This window comes from Neovison vison, chromosome 9, assembly GCF_020171115.1.
Source record: "Neovison vison isolate M4711 chromosome 9, ASM_NN_V1, whole genome shotgun sequence".
Lineage (NCBI taxonomy): Eukaryota > Metazoa > Chordata > Mammalia > Carnivora > Mustelidae > Neogale > Neogale vison.
Window position 1 is genome coordinate 20,530,621 of NC_058099.1, and position 17,356 is coordinate 20,547,976.

At 50.4% G+C, this 17,356-nt stretch overlaps 1 protein-coding gene across 4 annotated transcripts in view; it reads right to left on the reverse strand.

Annotated features, from left to right (window-relative positions):
* The window catches only part of SNX30 (sorting nexin family member 30), a 112,540-nt gene extending 95,457 nt beyond the window's left edge, over nt 1-17,083 (reverse strand). For 3 of the 4 annotated variants that reach the window (XR_006386381.1, XR_006386380.1, XM_044265114.1), the window contains exon 1: nt 16,890-17,082. Coding sequence is in view for 2 of the 4 variants with exons in the window: in XM_044265114.1 (XP_044121049.1) it covers nt 16,890-17,045 (156 nt within the window). In the remaining 2 variants the exon portion in view is untranslated. Of the gene's footprint in view, nt 1-16,889 lie in introns of all 4 variants that reach the window. The other variant, XM_044265115.1, reaches the window with a different exon arrangement.
* Between the last annotated feature and the right edge of the window lie 273 nt (nt 17,084-17,356).

Here is a 17,356-nt window from a genome sequence, read left to right on the forward strand (position 1 = left end):
TAGTCAGATTTTTCCTTTTTAATCAGTATCAACTATTATTAACCAAATTGGGAAGAGAGTAGGAGGGTGCTTTCGCATTTGGTCAAATAACCTCCAGGGGCAGAAGACTATACTCTCAAAGGGTCAGGAAATGACCCTTCGAAGAGGGAAATTGGATCCTTCCAATGCTAGTGTACACATTTCCACCTACGCTCTTGAAAACACAAAAATGATAGACCACACACAGTTTGTATGTACCTTTTTTCTTTTTACCTAAAATATCCAGCCATTGTTGCATATCACTGTGTATAAGGCTGCCTATTCCCTTTAACACTGCATTTTGTAAATGACCACAGTTTACAACGAGCTCCCTACTGATGAATATTTGGACTCTTTCTTATCTATTGCTATTAGAAATAATATCGCAACAAATATTCTTATATATACATCATTTAGCCCATGTCCATTTATTGAGTCAACAAATATCTGAGTACCTAACCCATCCAAGACTTTGTTCATGCCTGAAATTACAGCAATAAGCAAAGCAGACTGAGTCCCTGCGCTACACTATGGCGCAGTGTAAGAGACATATGTGTGTGAAGGCAAACTCCCACCAGGTGAATCCGAGAATTCTTCGAAGGCAATTATCTCAACCTTGGCGGCACATCAGAACTATCTACAAAAATCTTCTTTAAAAACCTTCTCCTGGGTGGCTCAGTGGGTTAAGCCGCTGCCTTCGGCTCAGGTCATGATCTCAGGGTCCTGGGATCGAGTCCCGCATCGGGCTCTCTGCTCAGCAGGGAGCCTGCTTCCCCCTCTCTCTCTCTCTGCCTGCCTCTCTGCCTACTTGTGATTTCTCTCTGTCAAATAAATAAATAAAATCTTTAAAAAAAAAAAAAAAAAAACCTTCTTGAGGTGGGGCTCCAGCATCCGTAACATCTAGGAAGTCCTCCAATGATGTGAACGCTTAGTCAAGCCTGATAATCTTGTTTGAAGACAGTGCTTCTCAATTTTTAATGTGCACACAAATGAGTTAGGGATAATGTCAAAATGCAGATTCTGAGTCAGTAGGTCTGGAATTCAGCCCGAGACTCCACCTTCCCAAAGAGCTCCCAGGCAATGTCAATGCCACTGGTCCACAGAACACACTCTGAGCAACAAGGTTCCACAGCCATAGTAGGAGACACTACAGTAACACAAACACATAAAAGGTGGGCAAGCAAAAACTCACACAACCTGCCAGGTACCTTGTGGGTAAATTCATTTGGGCAGGGTAGAACTAACTCCCTAGAAGAGGGCCAGAGAGGCAAATATGTAGATGAATACAGAAGGCATGGGCCTGCACCATCACTGCATAAGCACTGGGAGGTCGCTGCAGGCCTCTGGAGATGGGAATGACACACAGATACATACAGGGGGGTGTTTTCAGGAAGGGAAACTCTGGCTACGATGGTCAGAAAAGAGCAGACTGAGTAAAAGCTAGGAAACAAGACAGATCATCAGACACCTTCATTAGGACGAGGACATGGACAATGGAAATGGAAAGAGGGGAAACAGTGATGTTGCCTGCAGGAATGAGATAGGAGGAGGAGAAGCCAAGAAAGCTATGATTTTAAATACTCTCCCCATAGAGTGATCTTAAGGGTGCTAAAATCAAGTATCAGAGAAACACTTGGGAAGGTACATTTGAAGCCAGACCCTGAAGGTATGGGAATCCTACGCCTTGGGGCAGGTGTGAGTCCATCTGGGGATGGTGTGTAAGGAACTAGCGAAGGGTGAGGACCCTGGCTGGTGGGTCCACAGTGAGAGCTGGAAGGGAAAAGAGGCAGGTCCAGAGAGACAGGGTGCAGAGACCAGGGGAGGATGCAGAGAGCACAGAATCCATTCATTCTGTAGGTATTGATTAAGCCTCTGCTTCATGCCAGGCACTGGGCTAGGGAAATACAGCAATGAACGGTAGGAGACCCTGAGACTAAAAAGAAAAGAGAGTAAAGAAAATCAGGGGAGGCTGGTTAGTGTCACAAGTCACAGAAAATGAGCACCAGACCAAGCAGTCTGGAAACTTGGGTCCTAGGCTCAGCTCCACCAGGAGCTAGCTGGGTGACCTGGGTCTGACAAATGGCTTCTCTCACAGGGCCCCAGATGCAAGTGAAAACAAGAGGGTCTTAGGGTGGATGCCCTCCCAGGTCTCTGCAGCTCTAAAGGCCTGAGCTCCACAGTGCGAAAAGAGCCGTTGTAGGTCTCTGCGGTGGTGCGGGGTAAGGGCAGAGCTGGACCGTGGACCCCGATGCCCAGGCGAGAGCAGGCAGATGGCGAGGCAGATGGAGGCCTCGCACAAAGACTGCTCCTCGGAGGAGCCTGGCGGGGCTGGGGAGAGTGAGCAGGCAGGAGCCAGCAAGCCTTGGGAAACTTCCTGACAAGGGAGACTGGTGTGGTGAGGACAAAGGCTGCAAAAATCGAGAAAGTGGACGGAGAAAAGAGACCTGAGCTAAGACACAGGAGAGACTTCATTCCCCCTCGGCACGCAGACACACCTTGTAGTGGAAACCCACGGTTCAGTGACTAAGGTGCGCAAGTGCTCAGAGATCAGAAAGGCTTGGGGAAGAAAGCCAGGTCTCGAGCAGTGGTGGTGGCGAGGAAGAGCAGGCTCTCAAGTCAGACAGACCCAAGTTCAAATACCTGCCCCACTCTCCTCTAGCTCAGCATCTCGAACCAAGTTACTACTCCCAGAGCCTACGTTTCCCCAGCTGTCAAAGGGGAACAAGACAGGAACTACACCATAGGGGAGCGAGCGGGGAAGATCCAGCAAGGATCCTCAATAGCTGGCGCTCTGCAGATGTCAGCAGCGATTGTGCCCACCCCCACCTTTATCTCTGGGCGAAGGCAAGGATAACTGGGGGAGCACAGAGGCTGGGCACCCGCTGCGGGGGAGAGACCCGAACAAAAGGGGAAAGAAAGTAGAAGCAACGGTTGGGGAAATGAAAAGCAGTCCAAAGCACACATTAAAGATGAAAAGCTGGGCAGGAGGGGAGTTTACATTAAGTTCTAGAAATAGGAAATGTTAGAATGTTGACAGGCGATGAAGTCGCAAGGACCATGATCAACCCAGACCGGAGAAGCCAGTCCCAGGAAGCCAGACTCATCACAAGCATACCCAAGGATCCAAGAGTCCTCACCCAGAACACCAAGAAGGACAAGAGGTGATTTTAACAGGACCTGTTAAAGGGTATAAAGGGTATACTCGGGGCCAGCTCCGTGGGTCTGTGATCTGTGCTCACACAGGATCCTGTGCTCAGAAGGTTTCCACACTGGGCTGAATGCTCTGCTGTCACCATCTTGGAATTCTTAATAAAATCTTAACAAGGGGACAAGGATTTCAATTTTGCACTGGGTCCCACAAATTACATAGTCAATCTTGGATACACTGCTAAAGAACATTCATTGGATTAACAAGGGCATAATAAAATCTACAGGCTGGGGGCGCCTGGGTGGCTCAGTGGGTTAAAGCCTCTGCCTTGGGCTCAGGTCATGATCCCAGGGTCCTGGGATCGAGCCCCGCATCAGGCTGTCTGCTCCGCGGAGAGCCTGCTTCCTCCTCTCTCTCTCTCTCTGCCTGCCTCTCTGCCTACTTGTGATCTCTGTCTGTCAAATAAATAAATAAAATCTTTTTAAAAAATAAATAAATAAAGTAAAATCTACGGGCTGAAAGACAGTAAAAAGAGTTCCCTATTATAATCAGACCAGAAAACAATTACTCAAATTCTCACTGAAATCCCAATGTTGACCATTAATATCAAGGACAAAACCTGTAACAGGTAACTCAATGCCTCCTTGAAATATGCTTTACTCTAGAATTTCTTTAACTCAAAAGAAATCACTCTAACTACCCTCACGGCATTCTGTGCAACCCCTACCGCAATCCTTCACTGCACCTCCTCTGTCTCCTCTCCTGGGCCTTGACCGCCTAAAGGTAAGGTCATCATGTCCATCTATGTATCCTCAAGGTAAGGCACACAATAGGCCCGTATAAATCTTTAAGAAAAATGAACAAAAAGTCCATGTGCCTTCAAACTGCTGATGCAAGTCATGAAATAAACAAGATTTGCTTGACTGGACAGCACAGAGAAAGGCTGCTATATTGCATTTTTTGCAGCATAAATGCTGATGCCAGCAGGATGACAACAACCTCAGTTCCTTAGAACACATCTCTGCCCTCACTAAATAGTCCCGAAGAAAGTCTGTCTTCCGTTTTTGCAGTAAAACAGCTATTCTACAAGCATGTCTATTCTAATTACGGACCCGTCCCAGGCTAATGTCATTTCCAGAATTTAGATATCTTGATTCCCAAGGAACAGGCCTTACGCAGCACATAGAACAGATAAGTCACTCAAACATTTGCAGGATAAATTCATCTATAGCACTTCAACTATTAATATGATTTATTGATTTTAGTAAGAAATTAGCTTTAAAAGTATATACATCCTCAACAGGGAAAGGCCAGTCTTTTCAACAAATGGTGTGCTGGGAAAACTAGAAATCCACATGAAAAAGAATGAAGTGGAAGCCTTGTCTTACACCATATACAAAAGTTAAGTCACAGGACACCTGAGTGGCTCAGTTGGTTAAGTGTCTGCCTTCAGCTCAGGTCATGATCCCAGGATCCTGGGACTGAGTTCCGAATTCTCCCTCTGCCTGCATACTGCCTGCTGGTGCTCACCCTCCCCCTTCCCCCCCCTCACAAATAAATAAAATCTTTTTTTTTTAAATTAACTCAAAGTGGATTAAAGACCCAAACCTAGGGGCGCCTGGGTGGCTCAGTGGGTTAAGCCACTGCCTTCGGCTCAGGTCATGATCTCAGGGTCCTGGGATCGAGTCCCATATCAGGCTCCCTGCCAGGGAGCCTGCTTCCTCCTCTCTCTCTCTGCCTGCCTCTCTGCCTACTTGTAATCTCTCTCTGTCAAATAAATAAATAAAATCTTAAAAAAAAAAAAAAGACCCAAACCTAAGACCCCAAACTATAAAACTCCTAGAAGAAACATACGAGAAAGTTTTCATGCCATTGACTTAGCAATGACTTCTCGGATAAAACACTAAAAACCCTGGCAACAAAAGCAAAAATAGATAAATGAGACTACGGCAAACTTTAAAAAATTGTGCAAAAGACACAAAGGCAACCTATGGAATGGGAGACAATACCTACAAATTGTGTATCTGATCAGGGTTAATATCCAGAATATAAAAATTAACTCCTACAACTGAGCAACAAAAAAATCAAATAATCTGATAAAAAATTAGCAAAGGATTTAAACAGACGTCTCTCAAAAAAAGATATTCAAATGGCCAGAAAGTGCAGGAAAAATGGATACAATATAAATCAAATGTTGTATCCATTAGGATGGCCACTTTTGTCAAAAGAATAGAAAATAGCTGGCACCTGGGTGGCCCAGTTGGTTAAGTGTCTGACTCTTGATTTCAGCTCTGGTCATGATCTCAGGGTTGTGAGATTGAGCCCCATCTTGGGTTCCATGCTGGGCATTAAGATTCTCTCTCTCCCTCTGCCTCCCACCCCCCTCACTCTACCTCTCTAAAAAAGGCTAAATTAAAATAAATTTAAAAATAAAAAATAAAAGCTTTCAAAAAAAGAACAGAAAATTTCAAGTATTAGTGAAAATGTGGAGAAATTAGAACCCTTGTGTACTTTTGGTGGGATTATAAAATGGTACACCCACTACAGAAAACAGGATGAAAGTGCCTTAAAAATTAAAAACAGAATTACCATATGATCCAGCAATCCCACTTCTCGGTTTATACTTCAAAACAAACAAACAAAAAAAATTTAAACAGGATCACAAAAGACGTATCTGTACATCCATGAAGCATTATATACAATAACTAAAAGGTAGAAGCAAACTAAATGTCCACCAGAAGATGAATGGATAAAGAAAATATGATCTATCCATACAATGGAATATTATTCGGTCTTTAAAAAGAAGAAAATCCTCTCACATGCTACAACATGGATGAGCCCTGAGGTCATTATTCTAAGAAAAGAAGACAGTTAAGGAGACAAATACTATACAATTCTATTTATATAAGGTATCTAAAGGAGAGGTATCATATTTATAAAGACAGAAAATAGAATGGTGGTTACCAGATGTTTGGGGGGAAGGGAGTGTCTGCTAATGGGTAGGATGAGTTATCTTTAGGGTGATGAACATTCTAGACCTGGAAACTGGTGACAGTTGCACAACCTTGTGAATAAATTAAAACCACACACACTATATGCTTTTAAAAAGTGGATCTGAGGGGCACCTGGGTGGTTCAGTGGGTTAGGCCTCTGCCTTTGGCTCAGGTCATGATCTCAGGGTCCTGGGATCGAGCCCCACGTTGGGCTCTCTGCACGGAAGGGAGCCTGCTTCTCCCTCTCTCTCTCTTTGCCTGCTGTTCTGCCTACTTGTGATCTCTCTCTCTCTGTGTAAATAAATAAATAAAATCTTTAAAATTTAAAAAAAGTAGATTTGATGGTATGTGATTTATATCTCAATTTTTCTTTTAAAAGGCAACTACGCCTGAGGCACCTGGGTGGCACAGTAGGCTAAGCACTGGACTCCTGGTTTTGGCCCAGGTTGTGACCTCAGGGTTGTAAGATCAAGCCCCAAGTCAGCTCCGTGCTCCAGTGGGGAGGGAGTCTGTTTGACATTCTCTCTCTCCTTCTGCCCCTCCCTCCGCCTGCATGTTCTCTTTCTAAAATAAATAAACAATTTAAAAACAAAAATAAAATAAAAAATTAAAAGTCTTAAAAAATCTATAGTTTAATTTTTGACCTGTTTCTCCCAAAATTTGTTTTATTCTTGCCATGATGATTCAGCCAGTCACTAAAACCTGTGACTCAAGAGTCTCCCTTGCAAGTAATCTCTTACTGTTTGCCTAACACACACAGCTCAGAGCTGCTCCAGAACCCTGAAGCTGGAAAGAAGGCTGACCTACTCTTTCAGACTCCCTCCCCAGCCACCCCCAAGCCGTGAGTGGTTGAACCTCTGGGCCCAGCTGACTGGTCTCAGGCGGGGTACACGACCCAAGCCCCGGCTCCCCGAGATTCCTCCCTGCGTAAGAGATTTACTCCCTCTCCGGAGGTACGGCTGTAAAATGGGAGGGCTGGGACCTGCCAGCTGCCCACCCGCTCCCTCACTGATAAAACTGCTCTGGAGCATGAAACTGACCTGCAGGAACATTCAGACCCCTGCTTCCAGCTCAATCAAGGGTTCACCCTTTTTTGCTTAAGTTAGTGAGAGCCTGATCTATCATTTGCCAACAAAACTCCAGAGCATTACACTCCCTGAAGTGAGGGAGTCAAAACTCCACTAAAACTGCAACCTTCTGCTCCAACAGTCTTTTCCCTGGACTCCTGGCCTCTTGATTCCACCCACCCTGTCCCAGCTAGGGGCTCAGTCATGGTGACCTAACAAGTACGGCCCTGCACCTTCCCTGCTTAAAATCCAACTGGCCTCCCAGTCGTGTGGGACAGAGCCCTCGCCGTCTGCCAATCCAGACCTCCACCTGCCCACTACCTCCCTCTCCAGCTGCACGACTCAGCCGCCCTCCCTGGGCCATTCCTGCGACCAGATACCGCCCAGCTTCGGCACGTGCTGGTTTTTCTGCTCCCGTTACTTTTCTTCGCTCTGTCCATTTGTAAAACGTCTGCTTCTCCATTCTCCACCTCAAACATCATTTCCTTGGGAAAAGCCACCCTTCTCCTAAGTAGGGTCACTCCCTACTTCTATCCCGGTACCTCACTCTCATAACTGTGGCGGAGACAGCCGGCGCCCGCCCGTGTCCCCTCGCCCTGACCACCACCTCAGGGCCCACGGGCCTGACTTCCAGCTGCCAGCGCCAGCACTTCCTGGCCTCACTGCTTCCCCCGCGTTGCCCACCCACGGGCAGACCGGAAAATGCTTGCGGGTTCAATGCCTAACACGGAATCCACGGAGTGCGCAACCAGTGGCCGATAAAGGCTGCCATTCCAAGACCCCCGCCTCACCCCAGGCGTGGACAACCCAGGCGGGTGTTCTGCACAGGCTCCGAGGGGAGGAAACTGGTTCGGTGACTTATCTTTTTCTGGTGCCTTCCCTTGCCTGCCTCACTTCCCTTCATCCCTCCAGCAAACTCCTAGCGGTTAAACTCTCTCTCAGGGTCGGCTTCCCAGGCCGTACAAACACCCGCATTTGCACAGCACTGACCGTCTGCCCGACACCGTTACTGCATCCCATCTTCGGAAGGGCCCGTAAGGTAACCCAGCATTTAGGTGTGGGAACACTGAGGTTAGGAAACCTGCCCGAGGCCCCAGAGCTAGTAGATCCGGTTCACATTTTTCACATTCTACTGGAACCATCTTTTTGCCATGTCTCCACGAGACCAAAGACCTCCTGAGGGGGGGGGGTTCCTTTTTATTTTAATCTTCCTCAGTGCCCTCAGCATCCAGCAGAGCCAGGCCTACGAGGGCTTGCTCGGGACAGAAAGGTTTTCAAGGCGCCTGCTCTCTGCTCCCCGGGCACAAGGTGTGTTTTCCTCGCCTTGGGGCCTTCTCTCCAGCAGGAGTCCTGAGACGCCGCCCCTCCTCACAGCCCTCCGGCCCCAGTCCGCACACCCTCCTGCCAGCCACACACACACAGGACAGCCGCCCGACTGCTGCTGCGGCGGCCAAAGAGAGGAATTCTGTGGGATGAGCAACGCGAGACCACATGAAACCCCTCATGCCTCATAAACAACCCGAGTCCCTCACACACCAGCCGGTGCGCCTCTGCCGCGCTGTCCTGCGTTTTCACACAAAACATCTGTCCGCTTCCCTGTAGCCTCCACTAAAACTCAAGTCTCCCCGATGCTAAACGTCTTCCCTCAACCCTGTTCTTCCCTCCGGCCGCCACCCTTCCCGTGACCAGTGCCACACCCCTGCTTCCCACACGCTTGTCAGCTCGCACCTCAGGGACCACACCTCAGCGACCACCACTTCGGCCGCCCCCTCGGGCTGCAGCTCCCGGGGCCAGGCGACCGTATGCTGAGGAAGAGCTTCCTGGGAGCGGCTTCTGGGCTAAGCCTTGAACTCTGAGGAGGCTTCCGAAGGTGGGGCTCAGACCCCTCCGTCCTGACTCCTGTCCTCAAACCGCACCCTGATGGTCTTCGTGCTCGCGCGCGCTCCGTGAGGGCGGCCAGGTGTCCCCGCTCTACCAAAACGAGGCATCTTGACATTTTCTCATCTTCCGTCCTGCGGGCCACCGCTCCGGCCGAAGCCAGGCCAACACCTGCCTAGGGGCTTGTCACTGCCAGCCTCCAATGTCCCCAGCGCAGACCGTGCCATCCGCCACTCCAAACCCCTCGAGGGCCTACTCCTGCCTGAAGAACAAGAGCTGACCTCCACGTCAGCGCGCTCAAAGCTGTCCGGGGGCTGCCCGCTCCTCACTAATCCCCACCCCCAGGCCCTCAAAACCCACCCCAACACACGACTCCACTCGATCCCATTCCAGCGGGCACAGGCCTTGCCCATCTCGGGAGCTGTGCTCAGCCCATGGTGCTTTCCCCGCCTCGCACCTGAAAGGCCCCTCAGACTTCCAGGACTGGTGAAAACACCCGCTCCGCCGCCTCAGCTGGCTGCAAACGTGCGCCCCGACAGTGGCGCTGACCGACAGGAACGAAGCCCCCCCCCCCTTCAACAGTCCCAAAGTAAAACTCAACTCTCACTTCACCTTTTAAGGTCAACGTATCTCTCAGTCAATATATATTTTTTTAAGTGTCAAGTGACAAAACCCGACTGAAAAGAATGTCAGTAAAAGGGAATTCACAACCTCCTGTAACTAAGCAGCAGCGCTGGCTTCGGACATCACCGGCACAGGTGGGTGGGTCCAGGATTCGAGGGAGCCACGGGGCCTGCCCCCCGCCTTTCTCTCCCAGCTCTCCTCTCCTCTCTGGCCTCTCCGTGAGCCCCTCTCCACATCGCAGCCAACACAGGTGCACAATCTTACAGGAAGAGACACCCTTCCCCCAGCGGCCATCCGAGCAAATCTAACGAAGACTGTTGGGCTCTCCTAGAGTCCCACGTCCTCCAAGGAAGCTGTTTCGGCCAACGGAAGATGCTGATGAAAGACCAGAAGACAGGAGGAGCAGAGGAGCCGGGGAGCTTCTGTCTCTGCCCGGAGTCTTCTGCTCTGGTTCAAAGAGCATCCCCGGCAGCAGCTGCTTCCTCTCCTGGCCGCCCCTCCTCAGGGGACCCACCCTTGTGGAGCCGCCCTGCCATGCTTCTAGTTCCCACGGAAGCTCAGAAGGGTTGTAACATCACCTCATCTCGCTGACCCTCCGGCCCTAAGGGTGACAGCAGTTTCCTGCTCTTGCTGCTCTGTTAATCTCACCATCTTCTGCTTGACTTCTCGTGCCTTCCACTGCCTGTGGAACTAACTCCCTGTATTACAGCCTTTCGGTTTGAGATACCTACAGAGGTTTTTCACCCTGACGGGCCCACAACTGATACAGACGCAGACAAAGAACAGGCAGAAATGCCAAAGGAGATACGAAGAGTACAGCCCCCGGGAGTCACCACCCTCACCACCTCCCATTTATTTAAGGCTCCCCACGTATGAGGCACGACACTAAGTGCAGACTCCCCACAGCCTCACGTTGACCCCGTGCCAGAGCTGCTTCTGTTGTCCCCTCTTTACAGATGAGGAAACTGAGGCTCAGAGAGGTTAAATAATTTGCTGTCGCAAAGCCTGTAGGTAGGCTGCGCTGGGATTCAAACACTGCCAGCCAGGCTCCTGTGTGCCTGGAAGCAGAAAGTGCTTCCAGAAGGAGGGTGCTGGACAGCATCAAGGGCTGGAGGAAGAGGTGGTCAGGCTAGCCCAGGACGGTGAAGCGGCTACTGGATTTTGCAAGAAGGAAGTCATGAGTCAAGTCAGAAACCAGACAGTTGTGGGCTGAGGCCTGAGCGAGGAAGACCAGACGGGCCCACCGTGCCTTCAAGCTATACACTGGGAGGAGTCGCAAAAGAGATCCTGAGACCGGGAAGAAGAAAGCCTCACCGCAGAGTTTTCTTCACTCCTCGTTTGTTTTACAAGTGAGAAGTGACCTGCGGGTGTTTACGTACTGATGGAATGAGCCAGGGGAGAGGGAGCGTGAGGACACAACGAATGAGGGCGACGAACAGAGCAAAGGTCTCTGAGAGGCCAGACAGGGCGGGCCACGCGGTCGCAGAGAGGCCTAGAATCCCGTCCGTCTTCTCAGCAGCAGAACAGGAGGGCGGAGGAGAAGGACGGAAGGTGTGAGCGACAGAGAAGCTTCGGGTCGGCCGCGGGGGCCTCTGTGGAAGGGACGGAGTGCCCGGCACCGCTGGGGCCCCAGCTGGGGTTGGTTCCCATGAACTGACCCCGGCAGCGGTTCGCAGGCTGTGTTCGCACCCCAGGGGTAGGCAAAAGACCTGAATCCGAGGAATGATCCAGGCTGGGTGTAAAGGAAGGGGAGCAAGGGAATGGAGGCCGGGACCTGGCAGGAGGCGGGAGGAGCCGTGCCCGGTGAAGGAGCGAGGCGAGCGGAAGCAGTCAGCGAACAGGTGCAGTCGGTCCTTGCTGACTGGGAGCGGGGAAGGCAAGAGAAGATGGTATCTCATGGCACTGACTCAAAGCCCAAACCATTCCGGGTATTCGAACGCAAGGGTGTGGCCGGCAGAGGGCAGCTGAACTGAAAAAGAGGTCAAGGTGTGGGGAAATAAAGTCAAGGAACCAATAGTTTTGAAGGTTTGAACAGGGTCTTTTTTTAAAATATTTTATTTATTTAATTGACAGGCAGAGATCACAAGCAGGCAGAGAGGCAGGTAGAGAGAGAGGAGGGGAAGCAGGCTCCCTGAACAGGGTCTCTTGAGGGGAGGGTATTATTTGAGAAGACAGTGAGTTGAGGGCTAGGGATTTTTTTTTTTTTAATTTTTATTTATTTATTTGAAAGAGAGGCGGAGGAGAAGCAGCTTCCCCATGGAGCAGGGAGCCTGACGCGGGGTTCAATCCCAGAACCCTGGGCTCAGGACCTGAGCCAAAGGCAGAGGCTTAACCATCTGAGCCACTCAGGCTCCCCAAGGTCTAGAGATTTTAATGAGTTAGAAACAACAGGGAATGAAAAAGTCATGGAAGTCCTGTAAAATGGACATTTGTTTCTGCTTGTCCCCCTTTCGTTCATTCTTCCTTCTATGAGCAGCGTCCTGATTCTGCTTTGGAAACCACCTCCATCCTCCCTCAGCTCACACAGGGCTCCTAAGATACTAACAATATTCTCTCAAGCTGGGGGATAGGAGGAACAGGAGTATTTTTTGTTCTTTAAACTGTAAAGATACATTTTATCCTTTAAACATTTTATGTACTTTATATGTACATTTCACCATTCAAATGCACAGACCCACAAAACACTTCCTTTCTCCATGCTCTAAAGATAAAGATCTGCGTCAGGTCTGGACAATCAGTTAACAAAGCTTGGTTCCAGTGCCTGACCCAATTGAGGCTCCCGAGACACCAGCCCAGGGCTTTGGCTGGGGCTATCAGGAAAGAGGTACTCTCTTTCTGCTGAAATTGTGAGGTTTATTTGTAGAACATATCCCTTTGCTAGCCTGAGAATAAAACTAACACAGAAGAAAGCAGAGCCAAGAGACGGAGAGTGACAGATTTCCGATATCATTTGAATACCTAGCTCCAGCCACTCCTGAAGCCAAACTATCTGGGGCTTTTCAAAGATTTTTTTTTCTTTTGCCAGTCTGCATTTGGTTTATGGCCTTTTAACTAAAAGGAAATGAATTTCAGTGCAATAGCCAAATAAAGGGCTCTCAATTCAACAGCCTGCATGACCTTTTTCAAGATGTAAGTCAGATCAAGTCCTCCTTCCACTCAAGACCCTGAATGTGGCCTAAAAGCAAAGGCCAACATTCTCAGGGTGCCCTATGTGACCCTCCATGGTCTGACCCTCCCCTCTCTGTTGTACGTCAATAACTCTCCATTGTCCACTCTGCCCCAGCCACAGTGGCCTCTGGGCTCTTCCACAACACACCAGGCAGATGCCTGTGAGCCTCCAGCTGGACACTCCTCCAGATATCCACTTGCTAACTCCCTCCCTCACCTCCTCCACGTCTCTAAAATCTCCAGTTCTCAGGAAGGCCTATCCAAATCTTCCTCCCACAGCCAGTGATCGTGAACCCCCTCCCCAACCTACTTCTTCTCCCTCCCACAGCATATATTGCATAACATAGGACATACCCACTGAGAAGTACCCAGTGAGGGCAGGGGTCTTCAACTGGCTGACTCCGCTCAAGTTCCTGGAACAGTGCCTGTCTCCTGGTAGGCCCTCAAATAAGTGACTGACCAATAAAATGACATGGGCCTCCAGGGAGAAGAGCTTGGTTTGTAAAGGGCAGTGGGGAGAAGGGGACACCAACCCCCATCTCCTGATCCTGATATAAGTGGAGTAGGGGACGGAAAGACACCTCCACTCCGAAGACTTTGGGAGGAGCCATTACTGAAAAGGACAAAGAAAGTAGGTGGAAGAGTTGAGTGGAGAGGTTGAGGATGTGGGAAGGGGTGTTAACCACAGCTGGGCCTAGAGTGGGCTCAGTGTGTAAGTGTTGGGAGGGACACAGAAGCTTGGAGGCTGAGCCAGGGGAGAAGTAGCCCAAAGTGGTTTGCAGATGAAAAGGAGACAAGAGTCAGGCCAAGTGGTTTATTTACATTTTAGGTGAGATGAAGGATGTAGTGATAGAGGGCCTGGCGAGGCATGGAAAGAATTAGTCCTAGCAACCCTTGGAAGATCGGAAGGATTCTCCCATGACTCCAAGGTTTGAATGATTTTAGAAGTTAGTGGATGAAAAGCCATCATATTTGGTTGTTGTTTCCATCTCCCACAAGCATCACAGACACCTCCCAGAAGTGTCTGCCGGACAAAACCATGAGGCTTCCCCATTCTTGGCAACATCTTGGGTCCACAGAAAGCAATTCCCCTCCGTATAATACAACAACCCTGTGCCATGAGCAGCCTGTCAAACCCTCATTCTCCAAGCCCAGAACAGACTCTGAACCAGGCATCCAGGGTCACAACTCCATTGTCCAAAAAGACGAGAAAACAGGTTTCTTTTCAAAGACAGATCACAGCACTCAGCTTTCCTACCTGTCCTCCAATGACCCCCATGCTGCCGGGGCAAGAGAAAGAGGCCAAAGTGAAGGCTTCCTTCTACTGGTCCTGACTCACCTCAGTTGAATGCTAGCTTCTCTCTACAGAAATTTCCCCACAGTCACTAGAACACACGTGCATGCCAAGATTCAAGGAAAATGTTACTTCCAGTCAGGGAAAGAAATTACATTATTTAACCTCTAAGGAAAAGTGGCTTACTATAAATCAGGCCCTTGGGAGTGATGTCATTTTGATGCTTCTTACAGCTGCAAGGAGACTTATTAAATATTCAATAATTAATAATAACAGCTTCAAGATGGGTCTTTCTCACATGACTGTCCCTGTAAAGAAAGCCAGCAGTAATTAGACCTGGGCCTGACTTCCCACCCACCAACAAGCTCTTAGTGGTACAATGCATTTGTCCTGCCAGTATTTATTAGGAAAATGCCCATATTTCTGAGACAGGTATCTGTCAAGAATGGATCATTAAGCCAATGTGTAAATCATTGGGGACACCTGGCTGGCTCAGTCAGAAGAGCATATGACTCCTGATCTCAGCATCATGACTTGAGCCCCACACTGGATGTAGCAATTACTAAAAATAAGGGTAACAGTAGCAATAATAATATTAATAAAAAATACAAATTTTTTAAAAAATAAATAAAATAGGGGCACCTGGGTGGCTCAGTGGATTAAGCCACTGCCTTCGGCTCAGGTCATGATCTCAGGGTCCTAGGATCGAGCCCCGCATCGGGCTCTCTGCTCAGCGGGGAGCCATCTTCCCTCTCTCTCTCTGCCTGCCTCTCAGCCTACTTGTGAGCTCTCTCTCTGTCAAATAAATAAATAAAATCTTTTTAATAAATAAATAAATAAAATAGCCATCGGCGGCAACCAGCATTCAAGATGGCTCCCATATTTATACCACCTGGTATTCATACCCTCTTCCCACTTTGTACTAGCATTGGTCTGTGTGACAAACAGAATATGGCGGAATTATGTCACTTCCAAAATTAGCTTATACAAGAGTATAGCTTGAGTTCCTGGGATCTCTTGCTCTCTTGGACCACTTGTTCTGGGAGAAAGCTAGCTGCCATGTCAAGCAGCCCAATAAAGAGGAGCTCAAGTCTGCCAACAGCCGAGTGAGCGAGCTTGGAAGCAAATCCTCCCCAAACCCAGCCTTCAGATGACCCAAGCTCTGGTTAACACCTTGACTGCCACCTCAGTAGAGACCTGAGGACAGAACCACCCAGCCCAGCGGCTCCTAGGTGACACTACTGACCCACACACACTATTTTCAGTACTAAATTTTGGAGCAATTTGTTACACAGCCCTAGATAATAAATTCACTATCCTGAGAAGGAAATCAGAAGGTTCAACTTCGGTCCCTGTCCTACATGCCTGCAGGAACAATTTCTCAGTCTAGAAGAAAGCAAAAAATTACTTATCCAGTCACTCAACAATTGCTTATTGAATGCCAAATATGTACAAGGTATTTCCAAGCAACACAACCCTTCATATAGTGTATCATCTATAAAATAAAGAGAAATAATCACAAACGCCAACACACCGACCTCAAACTGCTCAATCCATTGGTTTCATTCGCTTTTTAAGTCCTTTTGCTCTACTCTTCACTCCTGGCTTTCATAAACTCTTTAAGGTACACCAAGTTCCCCTCCATATCTATCTTGAGTCCTCCGTGCACTAATACACTCATTTTTACTGTACCACATGCCCTCCAATCTATGGGGTAAATAATTAGGTCGTCTGATGCCATTTAACACTGGGATTAGGAGAAATTCGTTTAGTATTCTACCAGGAAGAGGGAATCCTGATCACAAGTGTTAAGACCAATTCTAATTTCTGCAATTAGTGAGTAGGTGGCCACAGCAGGGCTGACAGAATCACAGCTCAAGCTCTGGTCACAGCTGAAATGGGGGGAGGGGAGAATGCCGCCCCTTAACCCTTCGCGGGACTCTGCGGTCTCTCAAAGCATCACCAGAATTATGCTGCTCTAAGAAAATCAGGAGCCTCCTCCGGCACAAAGAAGGTCAAAGGGCGAGCTTTCTTCCCATCAACCACAAAACGGGCCTCTGCCAAAGCTAACCAGTGTGGAGGGCCGTCAGAGGTGAACCGAGCCCCAGACGGAAAACCACAGCGAGACTCTCCCCTCGCCGGCTGGGGTCTGAGTCAGGTGACTCCACAGGGCACACAGCAAACCTAAACAAAGATCACTCCCCACATGACAGAGCGTGGGTTAAATGACTCTGGCAGTAACACCAAGGCTGCCAGTCCTGCCACGGAAAACCATTAACTCTTGCTCCTTTGCAGTCCCAGGAAAGCGGGGAGCTACAAGTTACCCAGCAGCTCAGCCTTCGGGGATGCTCCTGGAGGAACCTGGGACCCCCTCATCCCAGGACACAGGCGCCGGGCACCGCACACCCGCCAGCGGCCCCAACACGCGGGCAGGACCCCTCCCCACCAGCTGTCACTGGCGCCCGCGCCCCGTCACAGCCGGGCATGCCCGCCCCCTCCGGCAGCTCTCCGCGCCGCTACGACCCCGCGGGGGCGGCAGGGAGGGACGCTTTTTCCAAAGGCTCTGGAGCCCAGGGCACGCCCGCCCCCCGGCAGGGGCGCCAGGGTGGGCGCGGCCCAGCGCCCGGAGGGAGCTGAGGGTCCACCATCCCCCGCGAGAGCGAAATGCGCCTCCCGGTCCCCAGCCCCGTGCGCCCCACCTTGTCGCCGAAGCTGCGGGCCATCAGCAGGTCCGGGCTGGGCGTGCTGTCGCCGCCCACGGCCTCCTCGCTGCTGGAGCCGGCCAGCGGGTGCGGCATGTCGAGCAGGGAGTGGGGGCCGGTGGACGGCAGGCCCTTGGGGGGCCCGCCCGACATGGCGCGCACGGCTCGGGACGCGCCGCCGCCGCTTCCTCCTGTGCCCGCCGCGGCGGGCTCCCCCAGCGCCCGCGCCCAGGCCCCGCTCGGCCGCGGTCGGTCGGAGGCCCTGCACCAGCCGGGCGGGGAACCGCCGCGGCCACCCGCTGGCCTGTCTCTGGCCGCACGGGGCCGGGCCGGGCCGGGCTGCGCTGGGCTGCGCTGGGCTGCGCCGGGCTGTGCGGGGCTGGGCTGCTCCTCACCGCGTACCCCCTCTCCGCGCCCGAGCCCGCCGCGGTCCGCTCGCACCTCGGCCGGGGGCGCCCAGCCAG